The sequence below is a fragment of the Dermacentor albipictus genome, unplaced genomic scaffold (assembly GCF_038994185.2).
Source record: "Dermacentor albipictus isolate Rhodes 1998 colony unplaced genomic scaffold, USDA_Dalb.pri_finalv2 scaffold_25, whole genome shotgun sequence".
Lineage (NCBI taxonomy): Eukaryota > Metazoa > Arthropoda > Arachnida > Ixodida > Ixodidae > Dermacentor > Dermacentor albipictus.
The window spans coordinates 656,221-672,137 of NW_027225579.1; the positions used below are offsets into that span (position 1 = coordinate 656,221).

Sequence of the window (15,917 nt, forward strand, 5' to 3'; positions counted from 1 at the left end):
CCACGTGGCGAAAATAAAGCCCGAACGAACGAATGTACTCCCGGGGAAACGCTCGCTGGAGGGCCGTCACACGCGTGGGTCGCGACCCCCTGACGACGTACGATCGGAAACAAAGGCGGTCGCATTCGCTTCGCACCGCAACAAATTCGTCTCCGACAAAGTGATTTTTCAAAGTACGCCTCTCTGCATAGCGTTTACACTCTTACGCTTCATACTTCATCGGCTTCTTCGGCTTCATACTTCCGAGGGCGCATTGTATCTCCAAGTAGAGAGGCCCACGCGCAACATAGCGCAACTAGCGCAACCGAGCTACGTTTACTTGTGGCGCGCGCACCCGTACCAGCGATTGGAGCAAGGAGAGCAGCCGGCAAACCAGTAGCGGAGTGCGAGTGAGCTCTTGGGAGAGTGCGCGCATGTGCCTGGAGCAAGGAGGGACCGAGCCATAGGGTTTCATGTTACTATATCTAGAGAGAGAGAGATTCTTGTTGGTGGAAGGAAAAATTGGGGTAAAGTGCAGCGCAGTAACTGTCTCTCAGATGAGGACACCTCAACCGCGCTGCACAAGAGGGAGAGGGAACTGAAAGAAGGATGAAAGAGACGCGGCGGCGGCTGCCCAGAGAGCGCGCGTGGGCAAGTTGTTGAAATTCGCTCATGTGGCGTGGTGACGCGCCTAGTCGTGGTGAAGCAGAGCTTCCTGCGCGGCGAGAGCCACGTCGCACATCTGTCGGACGTTGCTGTCGATGGCTGGGCACTGGACCAGCACAGCACGGAGTGCAGCCGCGAGAGCGGCTATGAGCGCGTCCCTGGGGTCGCTGCTAGGAGTGGTTTGAGGGACGCGTAACGGCTCAGGCGCGGTCGTCTGGGTGTTGCGGCCACGCAGGGCGTCACTGTAAGATCGGCCCTGCGGGGTGCGAGCAGACGTCGAAGGAGCGGCTGTATGCGGCTCGTACGATGTGGCGCCGGCCAGCTCAAGCGCTTTTTTTCTCGAAAGGGGCCGCTCAGACGAAGATAACAACATGGACGCCTTCCTCTCGCGCTGCCACTCGGGACAGCTCGGCTCTGTCGAACCAGCGTGGCTGCGTCGATTGACGCAGCGTGGCTTCTCCGCAGGGCAGTCTCCTGTAGGATGCGACTCACCGCAGCGGAGGCAGCGGGCGTCGCGGAAACAGGTGGCGCCGGCGTGGCCGAAAACGCCATAGCGGTCGCACTGTAGTGGTCGGGGAAGACGGGCACGAACGGCGCGCAGCTGTTTGAAAAGTCGCACGCTTGGAGGCACGACACTCCCGACGAAAGTGACGGTGACGCTTGCGCCACTCCTCGAGCATGAGAGCACCGCGACGGCTGCTTCCAGGTTTTCGCTCACTGTACGAGCGTCGAAAGAAGGGTCGACCCCAGAAATGATACCTACACAGGAGTTGCTGTGCAGTGCCTTCGAGCGCACCGCCACGTCACCAATGACGCACACCTCGAGAAGGGGCGCCGAGTCGGCACCGCGTGTCACGTCCACAGCTACCACGTCGCGACGGAAGTTGACAGGAACGCGCCCCACGCCCGGCACGGTGGATAGCTGAGCGGCGACACTGTCTCGCGAGAGAGCCAGGAACGTGGACCCGCGCTCGATGGGCCGGTAGAGGATCGTGACGGCGCTATCGTGAACGACGCCGCCGTCAACGGGTGGGGAATGCGGCTCAAAGTCGACGATCCGTCGGAATCGGCGTCGCCTTTTTGCGGCGTTTTTCAGCTTTTGCGCTGCGGGCTGGCAGGCTTGGGAATCTTTAGCGGCCGCGTGCGGCAGCGGAGAGTTCCTGAGGAAGTGCTGCCCTGTTCCCTCAGGAACTGGGGTAGGCGTTCTCGGCCGGCTGTGGTTGGTAGAGGGGCCGTCGGCGGGATCCTCGTGATCGCCGAGAGGAACCACCGCCGTCGTCGCGCACGGACCCTCGTCTGGTGCGGTGAACTCCGCGGTGTTGAGCGGACGCGACGAGGAGGCTTCCGGCGACGAAAACAAGGGGCTCTCCGGGCGGATAGGACTTGCCTCGGGTGAGGCGGTCGCGTCCGTGCGGGAGGACGCAGTGTCGGAGCCAATCATGCTTGCGGTTGGCAAGAAGAAGGTGCCGGCACTGTCGTCGGTGTCGCCGGTCGACGGGCAGCTGGCACTGTCGTCTGTGGAGGCAGCCGAAGTGGGGGCCTCCGCGGTGGTGTCCGTTGAAGCGGACGGCGCGGCGTGGTAGTCGCTGGCGGCAGTTTTCGGCGCATCAAAGGGAAATGCGCGGAAGGGAGTATGCAGCGCAGATGGGGCGCGCGTGGATGGTGTCGCGCTCACTTGAGAAGGCGTGCATGACGGCGCGGAGCTCGTCGAGTCCGCCGAGAGTGCGCGTAGCGTACGAGCTTTCAGCCCGCGCTTCCAACGTAAGGCAGGAGGCGATCTGCCGGAGCGTGACTGCCGGCCACGTGGGGGCAGCTGTAGGGCTCGTCTGGACGCCGGGCCATCGGTGCAGTCAGGAGTTTGCTTCGTCGGCCTCTTCCTCTGCTGTTTCTTCGGAGGGTTGCCCATCAGATGGGGCCTCCGTCTGTCGTGCGAGCCCTGAAAAGGGCTGCGCTCGTAAGCGTGGTCGAATGCGGAGACGCACGCGCGCGAGAAGTGGCGGGCGAGCCATAGTCGTCGGAGCGCGGGGCGATGCGACCGCTCGCTTCGAGTGTCCGGGAACGTCTCTATAACTAGAGGGAAACCTGGCGCTGTGATTGCTCAATCATCATGGGAATGATGTGAAGTACAGTCCACGGATTGGCATTCTGTTGACTGGCAAACTAGTCTACAGGTATTTTTTGGCAGTTTTGGTTTCGCTCCAAGTGCAATTGCTGTAACCCGTAGTGAGACAGTGCTACGCAAGGCTCTCTGCCTTTGTTCTGTTGCTCGAAGTGGTGATAGCGGGCTGTCCCAGTGGCTGGGGCGATGTTTGTGTCGCACTTAAAGATGCCTAGCACGTCATTTGAGCGGGGGGAGGTACAGCTGACCGGCGATACCATGGAGGGACAAGAAGCTCTCGTCCAGCAAGTACGTCAAGCAGCCATGGCCAGTAGACTCCTGGAATGAGGACACCACCCACTCGACCTCAGGAGAAACGACCTGGATGGTCGAAATGTTTTCTCTCTCTCTCTCTGTGTGTGTGTGTGTCGCGGTGTGGTGTCGAAGTCCTGACGAGAAAGCGACGGCATCGTAAACATTGAAAGAACGTATTTTAACTGTTTTGACCTTGGTTTGTTAAATGTGTTAGGTTGGCGCAGTAGCGTTACGTGCTTTACGAAACTTCAGAAGAGCAAAAAAACTGATACAAGACATACACAGTTGCACTTCTAGTGGCTCGACAATCAAATTTGATCGAGGGCTTCATTGCGCATTGCTCGTTTATGTGCTCATTGAAATGTGTGTTTCAGGACATTTGAGAACACAAACTTACTGGTTGCTGCTTCCTGGCTGTAGCCTCCTGTCGCAAAATGAGCAAGTGTAAAGCCACGCCATTACAGCTGCTGGCGCACGCTTCAGAAATGGTGCGTCAGTATAAAATATAACGAAGCATGCTCGCAGGAGGCCACAAGCATCCTGCGAGTACGTGAAGTACGTGAAGTACGTGAAGATGTGAGTACGTGAAGACGTTCAGCAATCTTGACAGCCGACGCAACCTCTTGAAAGAGAGAGACAGAGAGAGTTCGCAAGTGCCTGTCGTCTGCGAGAAAAGACTCGCGTTCGCAGAGAACAGGCGTCATAACAGACGACACTTGTAGCATTCTTTTCAAAGGCGCCACAGTTTCTCCCACTACAAGATTTTTATTTCCACGAATACTTCATGAGTATTTTTATATAAGTACATGCACGGTTGTTATTGCTGTTGTAAAAATAAATAAATAATTATTCCCTGGCACAAAATGGGGAACAGAATTACCGAAGAATGCATAACCTGGTGTGCCCTGGTGGTAAACTGTGCTTCAAGCTCAAAGCCATACAAAATTTATGTAATGTGTTGTGGATTATATAAGACACTGCAGAAATAAAATTAGATGTTAGGCGATAATATTTGAGTATAGCATCATTTACTGCACCGTAAGCAAACGCCACTATTCTAAAGATCGAAGTCAATCCGAAGCCTGTACTTCCCATCATTCCCATGCAGGTTGAGGCCGGTTGAGGCAACGCTCAGGAGAGCCCCCGTAGACACTAGCACCACATTTGCCTCTAGGGTGTTTATTTAGAAACACTATGGGCCGAGCCAACAGCGGCCAGCGAGGCGCGGGCGCATCGGCGACTATCTCTGTGACCTCGGACAGTCTCGCGCTTCACCTTGGCTCCGACTAGGCAAGGAAATGAATCTTACTTTAAAAAAAAAGTCTATAAAGATATATATGTATTTCTGTTGCTCAATACGTGCTACATAAAAGTGTTTTTCGGACCGTGAAGGAAGCCCGCGAATACACGCAAAATAGCCGCGTGAGTGGCCGCTCGAGGCACTTTGCGTGTATTCGCGGGCTTCTTTGACACTCGGCAAAACGCTTTTATGTAGCACGCATTGAGCAACACGTAGCTGTACCGGTAGTTTTTCATGTTGCCCTACAATTGCTTGATTGACACTTCTCATGATCTAGGTACATTTGAGAAGCTGAGTAATTAAGACTAATTAGGTAAATAGGAGGAATGTAAAAAAAATAATCTGAGCATCTCCAAGTGACGGCAAACAGCATTACCTCGGCTCTGTGCAGCTACATAGTATTCGCATATTTTAAAATCTTGGTGCATGATTGTTGGGACACCCTGTATATACCAGGGACGTTCCGAAAGTAAGATTCGTCATTTATTTTGACACAGAAACATTGTTGCCAAAAACATTAACATGTCATAATGGACTATACACCTTCCTTGCACTATTTTCCACATAGTCGCCACCAACATTAACACATTTGTCGTAGCCTGCAATCAGTTTGAAGAAACCACTCTGGTGAAACTCGGTACCCTGCGCTGCAGGGTATTGTTGCACAGCCTGCTCCATTTCAATACTGTTTTGGAAGTGAATATATTTTCACAAATCGGATTCCCATAACCGTTATTTGCGAACCCAACGTACTTACTCCCATCAAATTGTCAGGGCACGAACCATTTCTTTCGTCGATTTGCACAGAGCGCACCAAAGTTGTCGTGTACATCCGCACGGATTTTACGTATGCCCACCATGCACTACAACCGCATGATAACAATCAATATGTCTGCCTACGTATAAGAGAGAAGCAAGTGTCATTCACCCTCCATTGGTGTCTACATATCACTGTCAAGTCGATTTGAACACGACAGGCTTCGAGACATAACGTTGAAGATCAGTGGTCCTTGGGTTCTAAGGGGAGATTCCAACGCCCATCAGTACTGTTACTGTGGGGTAGCTCGACAATCAATTCCAGGGGCAGGAATCTGGTGTCGTTCGCCTCTGATCACGGCCTTTGTGTCATGAATGATGGCAGTCCTACTTACCTGCGAGGTCTTAAGTACAGCACTTGCCTGGATTTGACTTTGGTATCACGACGCTTCAGTTCACAAGTTCAGTGGTTTTCCGACATAGAAACACATAGAAGTGACCATATCCCTACCTATTTTTGGATCAAGGGGCTAAACACTTCTACCTCATCGAATGCAGTACGGAGAATCAAGTGGACTAAATTTAAGCTACACATGGAAAATGCATGCAGAGAAGACCTGCATGCATCCTAACGTTGAGGGCAAACCGTTCCCAATTTGACATAGAACTGGAGATGCTAACCACACTTCGACGACGCACTGAAAGGGGACACATGCGCACGAAGGCAGTTTGTGACCTCAGAAAGGCACGGCGAACCCAGAAAAAAATCCAGCGCCGTTTGGAAAAATTGCAGAAACAACGCTGGAAGTCCTTTTCGGATTCATTGGGCCCTCGCAAATCACTTTCATACATCTTGAGGACTGTTCGTGGCCTGCGCTCGTCTCCGCAACAGAGACATACTTTCACGGCCTTAGCCCTACGTCACTGCCAGACGCAACTTGAGGGGGCGAATGATTTTTGTGCGCAGATCGCTGGCGTGTGTGTCACCCCCAACGCGGAAGACGCGAGTGTCATCCCTGTGTCTCGCGTCCCAGAAATGGAAATTCCATTTTATATGGAAGAACTGAACGCCTCTTTGGCTGCTTCTCAACGCTCCTCTTCACCAGGGCACCTCTTGCCCATCTTGGACAAGAGGCCAGGCAAGAGCTGTTTAGTTACTACAACCGCTCATGACAAGATGGCATTGTTCCTCCGCAACGGAAGATTAGTAGGCTCGTACCTCTACTCAAACAATGAAAGTCGCCTTTCGACCTAACCTCATATAGCCATATTGGCCTGGCAAGCTGCATAGGGCAAGTAATGGAAAAGATGATTCTTACACGCCTGGAATGGTATCTTGAACGCAACAATGTATACCCTGACTCCATGACAGGTTTTCGGCGAGGCAGGTCATCAACAGATAATGTTATTGACCTATCAACATTCATACACCAACAAAATTGCCTCAAGCGCATATTAGTGACGCTCTTTCTTGATGTGAAAGGGGCGTACGACAATATTATGTTACACATGAAGCGATCCTCGAATTATTGGAGGCTGTTGGTATCGGTGGCCAAATGTCTCTGTGGTTCCGCGACTATTTGACCAGAAGGTCTTTCCTTGTTCTGACCGAAGATGGCCCGACTGCCAACTATTTTATACATGGTGGCGTCCCACAAGGCGGGGTATTGAGCCCTATTCTCTTTAACCTAGATATGGTTGGCCTTGCTGAAATGTTACCCAAGACGATTCCCCTATCAATGTACGCAGATGATATTTGTCTTTGGTCTTCTGCAGTGTCGCGTCTTCAAGTGCACGCAAGAATTCAGCGGACAGCCACCCCAACCTGTTCGCATCTCTGCAAACAAGGCCTTAGACTGTCCATCGAAAAATGCTCGTTAATCGCGTTTACGCGCAAACCCATGGCACCGTACCTTGTTTCTCCCAATGGCCAGGCTATGAAATACCAGAAGTCTCACCGCTTTTTAGGTGTCATTATTGAGAGGGATCTTTCATGGAGCCCCCACTGCGCCTACCTGAAGCGGAGCCTAATTTCGATTGTACATATAGTGAGGTTCCCGTGCGGAAAAACCTGGGGCATGTCGGTACGGTTCATGCTGCAGCTTTACAGAGCACTGTTTCTGGGCTTTTTACGTTACAGCTTGCCGGTTTTGGCAAACACATGTAAAACAAACATTCGTACCCTCGAAAGTTTGCAAGGCCAGGCTCTACGGACATGTCTTGGACTACCACGAAGCGCTTCGACTCACGCAACAATCATGATTGCTACTACTTTGTTCCAACATATATGATGATTGATAGCCTTAGAGAGCCCATTCGACATCTGTGTCACGTACCCAGTCATTATATTGCTGCTTTGCCAGCACAAAGAACTCAAGACACATTTTCTAAACTTGTTGCGACACATCAAGGCTACCTTCCGTCAGGCTTTACACCAGCAGAAAGACCCCTGTTACCCCCGTGGTTCCCACGACAACTACAAGTACGCCTCACGTTTCCGGGAATAACGAAAAAGACCCGTCATTCAATAGTGGCTCTACGTCAGTTCACACTGTTATTACTGAACGAGACATATGAAAAAAGAATGCACATTTACACCGATGGATCTGTCTGAGCCACCAGCTCTCCAGACGCTGTTATCACCCCGGCCTTACAAATTACAATTACTTTCAAAGTGTGCCACATAACGACCTCTACGGCAACAGAACTTGCCGCTCTACGTGCCGATATTAATTACATTGCACAAGCCAAATTTAGAAAGTGGGTCGTTTTTTGTGTGGCTCCAAGGCAGCCCTTCAGAGTCTGCAGTCAGCCTTACGACGCAAGACCCATTACCAACTGGTGTTTGGGACCAGAGATTTTACATCAAGCCCTCATAAACGGACATCACATCATCTTTTAATGGCTTCCGGGGCAATGTGGCATCGTCGGAAATTACCCTGCTGACGATGCCGCCCGGTCAGCCCATAAAGAAACCCTGACACTTCTTATACCCTTATGAAGGACAGATGCTGCGAGGGGTCTTCGTTTACTTGCTCAAACCAAGACTGAAGCTTTGTGGAACACGCCGATTTTCTCCAACTGCCATCTTCACCGTTTGGATCCTTCATTGAAGCTGCAGATTTCATCGAGCTTCTCCCGCCGTGATGCAACTTACTGTGCCACCTCTGGTTAGGGGTGACCTTTACGAAAGCCTACTCATTCCTTATTGGAATGTCCGACACACCGATCTGTGACTCGTGCAACTATGAAGAAACGATTGAGCACGTGTTGTGTTTTTGTGATCTCTATGACAATGAACGCGATGTTCTTCAGACGGTGTTAAACTGATTAGATAACAGACCATTTTCAGAAACTAAGATTCTTGGACCATGGCCCCATGCGTCGCAGGCTTACGAAGTGACGCGGGCACTGCTACTTTTTATGAAAGCGACTGGCCTCAGTGACAAATTATAGGCGTGAAGCTATGGGCATCCGCATGTACTCACACCGATAGTGCCTTCTTCCCTCCCTCCCTTTTGTTTGCTTCCCTTAAACCCCTTCCCCTGTGCAGGGTAGCAAACCGGACATGCGTCTGGTTGACCTCCCTATCTTTCCTTCCTTCCTTTTTATCCTCCTCCTCTTCCTTTGGAAGTGACGTCCCGAGAGTGTGGATTTCAATGCAGGGAACAGGTGTTCATTCATAACAGGTAACAGCACGCACTTCCATTGGTGACTACGTTGGCAGCACACGTCTGTCTGCCATCGTGATTTGTGCTGGAATAACCTCGGGCACGCTGGTTTGCTGTTACTCTGTCTTCTTCAGCGCTCTGTGCATACGTCATTCCTTTTCCGCGACGATCCTTCCGTCGTTGAATCAGCAGAGGGTGTGGATTCTTATGGCGATTCTTTGTTTTACCTGGTGTACCATATCTTAAAAAAAATGACGAAACTTACTTTCGGAACGGCCCTTGTATCCTCTGCGCTAGTCGAAAGTGTTTGAATCTGTATTGCATTCCCTGCTTTCTGTTAGTGCTAAGAACGTTTTAATAGATGAACAGCATGAACTCTTATCAGGGCTCCCCACAACAACGAATTTGGTCTAATTTATGACCCATCATTCCAGGGCGGTACGAAGTAGGGGCCAACTAGACAGTATTTACTTTGATATAAGTTAAGCATTTGATGTTTCTCATGAGCTCCTTATTACAAAGCTCACGCAAATGGACGTAACTTCTTCCATCACTGCCTTGGTATCTAATTACCTAAGCAATTGATAACGTTTCGTTGGCATTATTGGGAGCTCTATTAGCTGTGAGGTCACTAGCGTAGTTCCCCAAGGAGCCCTTTGGCCTTCTTCTCTTCCTGCCGTTCATAAACAACATTTCGTCTGCAATCAACGACTTAAAATTATGTAAGACTATTAACAGTATTCATAACGGCATTGATCTCCAAAAAGATATTTTTTTTTCACTCTCGAACTACTGCAGAGAGCTCCTCCTAAGTGCTTCGAAAAAACTATTGTATAAATTTATACGCGGAAAACACACGATCTGCAATTTTCATACACCCTTCGGGATTCTCCATGGCCTAGCGTCGACGAAATGAAAGATTTTGGTGTGTACGTCGACAAAATGCTAACTTTCTCTTCACACGCTAAATATGCCGAACAATGTGCCATTCGCGCTCTTGGTATTGTTCATCATACATTGCACGACTTCCACTCCCCTGCTGCCTTTCTGAAATTTTATTCTACTGTGCGTCTTCCACTACTACAGCATACCTCTATAGCTTGGGGCGGAACGTGCAACTCTAATTCTGACCTCATTGAACCCGTACAAAATAAAATGATATCTATCTTCAAGCACCGCTTCTGCCGTTCTGGCGAACATATCCAGCCTTCTCAAATATACCTCAACTCACACCTCTAAAATCAAGGCGTATTAAATCAGACCTGTTGCTTCTTAATAAGGTGGTCCATGGCATTATACACTGCCCAAAACATCATATTGTTGTGCAATTTTCGCACCGAAGAAGTATACCAGCCATCGTTCCGCATTTTCTGCCGGGCCTTCTTGCATTGACTGTCCTATGGCTCGACAAAAAAAGCAAGTAATAAGTATTCTGCCTGTATTGACATACTTCAAAGTTCCCTTTCACTTTCTGTGATTTTGTGTAAATGTAAATAATCATGTTTGAAGTTTGAAGTTTATTTTCTTTCTTCATTACAGAAAGAGGAAGCAAGAGCTAAAGGCCATTTGGCCTGACAGGGGCTCTTGCTCCTAAGTGCGTTGTATGTTGTATCATGTATGTTGTATCATGTTGTATAATTGGCCTTTATTTAAGGCCGCCTCCTCGTTTTCTGTTTCCCCATTTGTTTATATTTTCCTACATCACATTGTTTCGTCTACCACATTTGTCTTCTATGTACATATTGTCTCCCGTATTACTTAAGTGCACCAGTACGAAGGTTCCGTAGCTGTTACTGGGCACTATAATAACCATTTCGTTATTATTAATATTACTATTATTATTATTATTATTGTAGCCGACCTAGCAAAATCATATGTACAATTTGATTATCTGTAATAAAGATTATTATTATTATTATTATTATTATTATTATTATTATTATTATTATTATTATTATTATTATTATTATTATTATTATATAATTTCTTGTCCACCACCGATTGGCCACTGCTTACAGTGACCAATTGGTGGTGGACCGATTGTTGAATGTTTATGACCAAGTAAATCAGTTTACGGAGCTTGTTTTGAGCAGAATGCGCAAATGCATTCACCACTACAGACCAAAACGCTCTAAATATCCCCACTGGTTTTCGTCTGAACTCATAATTGCCCTAAAACATAAAGATCGCGTGCGCGCACAGAAAACCTAGAATTACTGTGCCTAACGAGTGGAGAGAAGAATTCTGTTTTTTTTTTCGGGCTCTCTTTAATGCCTCTATAAGCAGGATCAAGACTCGTACATTGCGTTATTGGAAAAGAGCGCCTCCTACCGGCAGGCGGAATTGTGGAAGTACATCCATAAGCGCTCCAATATACGTGGAGAATGTTTTCGCATGCTTGACTCTAGAGGAGTAGAAGTCCAAGCAGTCGCGGATTGTTCTGCTGCCCATTTTTCATCATTATATAAAGCTGCAGGTCACAACAATGCAGTCAGTCAGCAGCACAAGACGGTTCCTACATCTAATGCTGTATTATTTGGTGAAAAGCTCATCCACGAATGCCCTAAGCGCTTGAAGCCTTCCATATTCTGTGGCCCCGATGGCATTCCCTCCGCGATTCTAAAAACTTGCCGCAGTATACTTGCTCCAGTACTGACATCTATATTTAACAACTTTTTGACTACTTCCATCTTCGCTCACATGTGGAAAACTGCTCGCGTTTTACAGCGAAGCTGTATACCTCTACCGCCGAAGGAAATTTTCCAGTCGTTGTAAGCGGAAAATTCCCCATACGTGGGCCGATGCCGGAGATAGTGCAATGCCGAGCCGACCCACGGCGGAGGTGAAGCAGGCGTCAAGCACTCCTCATACGTGGGCCGATCCCAAAGATAGTGCGATGCCGAGCCGACCTGCGGTGGAGGTGCAGTAAAAGGGCCGATTTAGTAAAATGTAAAATGGCAGTAAAATGGCACGTATCGAGCACTTGTGTACAAATTACCATTTACACTGTGCACAGTGTAAATGGTAACTTGTACACAAGTGCTGGATACGTGCCATTTTTCGCGCGACCGCAAGCGTGCGGTGCTGCTTGCGGCGATGGGCGGCTCGAGCGTAAATAGGCCCTAAGGGGCCAACATACACAGCTTCGCTGGTCATCCTTCTTCGCAGAGTGGAAAGGCACCAAGTTTTTAAAGCGAAGCTTTCTTTGCCTCTTCCTTCGACTTTCCCACTGCTGCTGCTGCTGTGGGCTACTGCTGTCGCACACACCGCGTCGGGGGTGGTTCAGAACGTGTATATAGATATATGACAGGCGCGAGTCAGAGAGCAAAGGCGATAAGAGAAACTCGTTTTCACCCCATGGCGTCGAATGTGCACAATGCCCACTGGAGCTTCCTGGCCGTGGCCACATTAGCCGCTTGAGAGCTGTAATTATCCGTGACTCCCCTCAGAAGCATTTCAGGAACTGCAGCGCTTCCCTTTCTACTAACGTGCGACGCCAGAGGGGACGCAGATAGAACTGTAGAGAGGAGACGAAGAGGAGAAGGAGAGGCAGGAGAAGAGACAGTTCCCATATTAAAGAGGACGTGAGAGGTGATAAGGCAAGGAAACCCCTCCACATTACGCTTAAGCTTAAGTTCAAGGTACGGTACAGTACATTGCTGCTATTTCTGAAAAATAAACGCCATGCAAATATGTCAAGCTGGCAACTTACGCAGGGCGTGCAGAATCAGAGCCGCAATAATTGAAGCGCACTCTTGGGTCCAGGAGACACTAGGGAAATAGTCGACCGTCGAATCAACACTTCTGTGCCCGCCGCGTTAGCTTTGCGGCTATGGCATTGCTAGAGGTCGTGGATTTGATCCCAATCGCGACAGCAGCATTTAGACGGGGGCGAAATAGAAAAAGCACGTGCACTTAAATTTTGGGACACATTAAAGAACATCACGGCGTCAAAATTTATCCGGAGTCCACCACTATGGCTTGCCTCATAATCCGAGTGTCGTTTTGACACATACAGCCCCATAATCCAATTCAAGTTTAATACTTCTGCCGCAATGCGCTGTGCCATGTGAGGCAATCACTATGCTCAACCCTCTCAGAGGTCATGAAATATGGCGCAGAATAATGCCTCAAGCAAACACCTCTCCCTGCGAGTTCTGTGTACTACGCAGACAAACAGCAATGGTGCATGCAAGGTAACGTTTAACATCATCTCACCACTCTGGTGTTAGCCTAAATGTTGAAGAAATTCAGCTTTAGCCGTCAACAGCATCATTAATTATCGTCAATCGAAGCATCCAGCACGGAAAGCTTAGCTTACATCGATTCTCACAGTGCATGGGATCTGCATAATTTTTTTTCCAGTGTTTAAGTCTGGCTGTAAAACCGATGTCTCGAATTATCGCGCGATTTCTCTTCTCTGTGGCTCGTCTAAGGTTTTTGAGCTTGGTCTTCACAGCATATTGTCTTTTACTGTGGTGAGCTCACTCATTCCGAATCTGCATGGATTTCTCACCGGCTGCTCCACTATCACAAATCTGGCAAGTTTGATGACAGAGATCTCCGCGCCAGTACTTCGAAGAGGGCAAGTTGACATCGTTTCCTGTGACCTTAGCAAGGCCTTTGATGTAGTCTGCCACTCAGTGCTTCTCATCAAGCTTACGGAGCGTGATATTGACTCGTAAGTTGTCAATTTCTTGCCCAGTTATCTTCTTGAGAGATCATGTTGTGTTAACGTCGATGGCCAGACGTTTTTTACATAACACCTAGTGGCGTCCCTCAACGATCAGTAGTAGGACCACTCCTTTTAAAAAATTTTATTAATGACGTTCATTCCGTTATTCGGAACTCTTCTTTCCGTCTATATGCCGATGACATCAAAATTATAAAGAAAATTCGCAGTGTTGATGACTGTCGCACCCTGAAGTCTGGCCTGCTTTCTTTTTCTAAATGGTGAAAAGATAATAACCTCCCCTTGAATGCAGCTGAGACCAAAGTCATGACTTTCACACGCAAAACAGCAAGCATTTCTTTCTCTTATTCTGTAATTTCTGTACCGTTGTGTAATATCTGTGAGATCAATGATCTCGGTGCACTTTTTGATGCCGCCTTACACTTTTCTGCTCACACTAAACGCGTCGCTATGCGGGGTATGTGCTCTCTTGGCTGTGTTTGCAGGCTGTCGAGGGAATTCAAGTCCACTGCCCCGTTCCGCAATTTGCAAATAATTATTTGTCTTCCTCAACTTGAATGCACGATATGCATCGGTCGTCTTGAATGGCTTTTCCAGATCTAACAGTGACATTATAGATCGGGCCCAGAAAAAGTTTCAAAGCGTATATCAATACCGCTTTGCAAACACTGACATTGGACCTTGCTCTAACACTGTTGGATTATTGTCATTACCCTTACTTCGCTCCCGACGTAATCGCGCTGACCTTCTGTTTCTCTTCAAACTAATTCACGGTATCCTCACCTGTCCCGAACTCCTCAGTTGTATCATGCTTCGTACTCCGCGCAAGATCGCCAAGCAACATATACCTTTCCATGTCCCTGCCTGTTATCAACAACACGCAACCGTCCACAGAATGCAGTGTCTTTATCACGCTTATTTCCATGATCTGGATATTTTTCATAACTCGCTGTCATCGTTCCTTTCCGCGCTTTGCCTTATTGTGTCATAGTTTCATGCATTGTTAAACTGCCCTTCTCCTCATCCTTTTGTATTTACATTGCGCTTTATTGAATCTACTCTGTTTTTTTATTCATTGCTTTTTTAAAAATTATATTCGCCTGCAGTGTTGCTTTTTTTGTTTTTGGATTTCAATGTATGCGTGCGCCAACACTCAGACCTTAGGGTTGTTCCTGGGCACCTTAAATGAACAAGATTGATTGATTGATTGATTGAGAATAATCATAATCATCATCATTTTTTGCGCCATTGCTGCCTTATGATCCTTTGGACCCTATGCTTCCATATATATAGAAACCCGTAAATTTTCCGTACTTCTATTTTTACTCGGAACAGTTCTCGGAAAGCGCGTCGGTGTTCGTGTGGAGCTGCATACTTGCGCTGGCACTGTTCCTGGCGTGCGAGGCTCCCGTGGGTCGTCTGGACAAGATCATCTGGGGCCAGCCACCGCAGAAGAAAGAAGAAAAGCCCACCAACGGTATACAAGATCCCACGCACACGCAGTCAAAGGAGGCTCCTTAACGGTCGGATTCTACCAAATAAAGAAAGGAAAGCAAAGGAAAATGTAGCGGCAGTAATCGCTACATTTTGTCATTTTAGATATAATGTTGTTTGTTCTTTTAGTAACTGTACATAAATAGTAGGCTTCGTCATAGTCGGCTTTCTCAAGACACAGTTAAGGAATAAAGACGCTGTCTTCCACATTACTGCCCATTCGTGCTCACCAAGGCAGCACCAACATACAATGCCAACAAGAAAGTTAAACAAAAAAAGCTAATAAGAGGAGACTTCACCTTAGGCAATCCGTGAAAAACACTTTTGCTGTACCCCGAGAACCAAACGCAGATGCTGTCTACGTAAATGGACAGTTTACCTGATGTCCGACCAGATTCTCCTGCTTGAGCAAGGCTGGCCATGGTAACAATAGAAATTAACGAAAATAGAACACATCCTTGCGGCACGCCGAGGGAGAGGTGTCGTTCTTCACTAATTATATTTACGAGTTTAACCCGGGCACAACAATCTCCGCGAAATTATGTACGGATGGGAAAGTGTTTCATATATATATAATTACTTGGGGCCTCACTCGGACTCAGACTCCCCAGAATTCGACTCTTCCGGGCTCAGCCAGAGTCATGGCGTTTTTCACTGGTCGATCTAGAGCGGCCGCCGAAATCCTCGAGTGAGCGCTCGGGTTTCACAAATCCGAATCGGCCAGCGGAGCGCAAGAACGCTCCGCGGGGGATCACGCAGGAAGTCTGCCTATACGTGACACAAACCGGTTCCAGAAACCATGCCCGACTTTCGCTCTGTACGTTTCCACGGCAACCAAACTCGCCGTCTCCCGTGCGTAATTTGACCGCGGCAGTCGCAGAGTCCTTCATTTCCATGTCTCGCCCGCAAGGATTGTGCATGGACAACGTGCATTCGTACAGCATC

At 48.4% G+C, this 15,917-nt stretch overlaps 1 protein-coding gene across 1 annotated transcript in view; it reads left to right on the forward strand.

Moving 5' to 3' along the window:
• Nucleotides 1-15,112, forward strand: part of LOC135914823 (nose resistant to fluoxetine protein 6-like) — a 97,515-nt gene extending 82,403 nt beyond the window's left edge. Inside the window, exon 8 of the mRNA XM_065447749.2 lies at nucleotides 14,814-15,112. Within this exon, the coding sequence (XP_065303821.1) occupies nucleotides 14,814-14,999 (186 nt within the window). The 3' untranslated portion in view covers nucleotides 15,000-15,112. The remainder of the gene's footprint in view (nucleotides 1-14,813) is intronic.
• The last annotated feature ends 805 nt before the right edge of the window (nucleotides 15,113-15,917 follow it).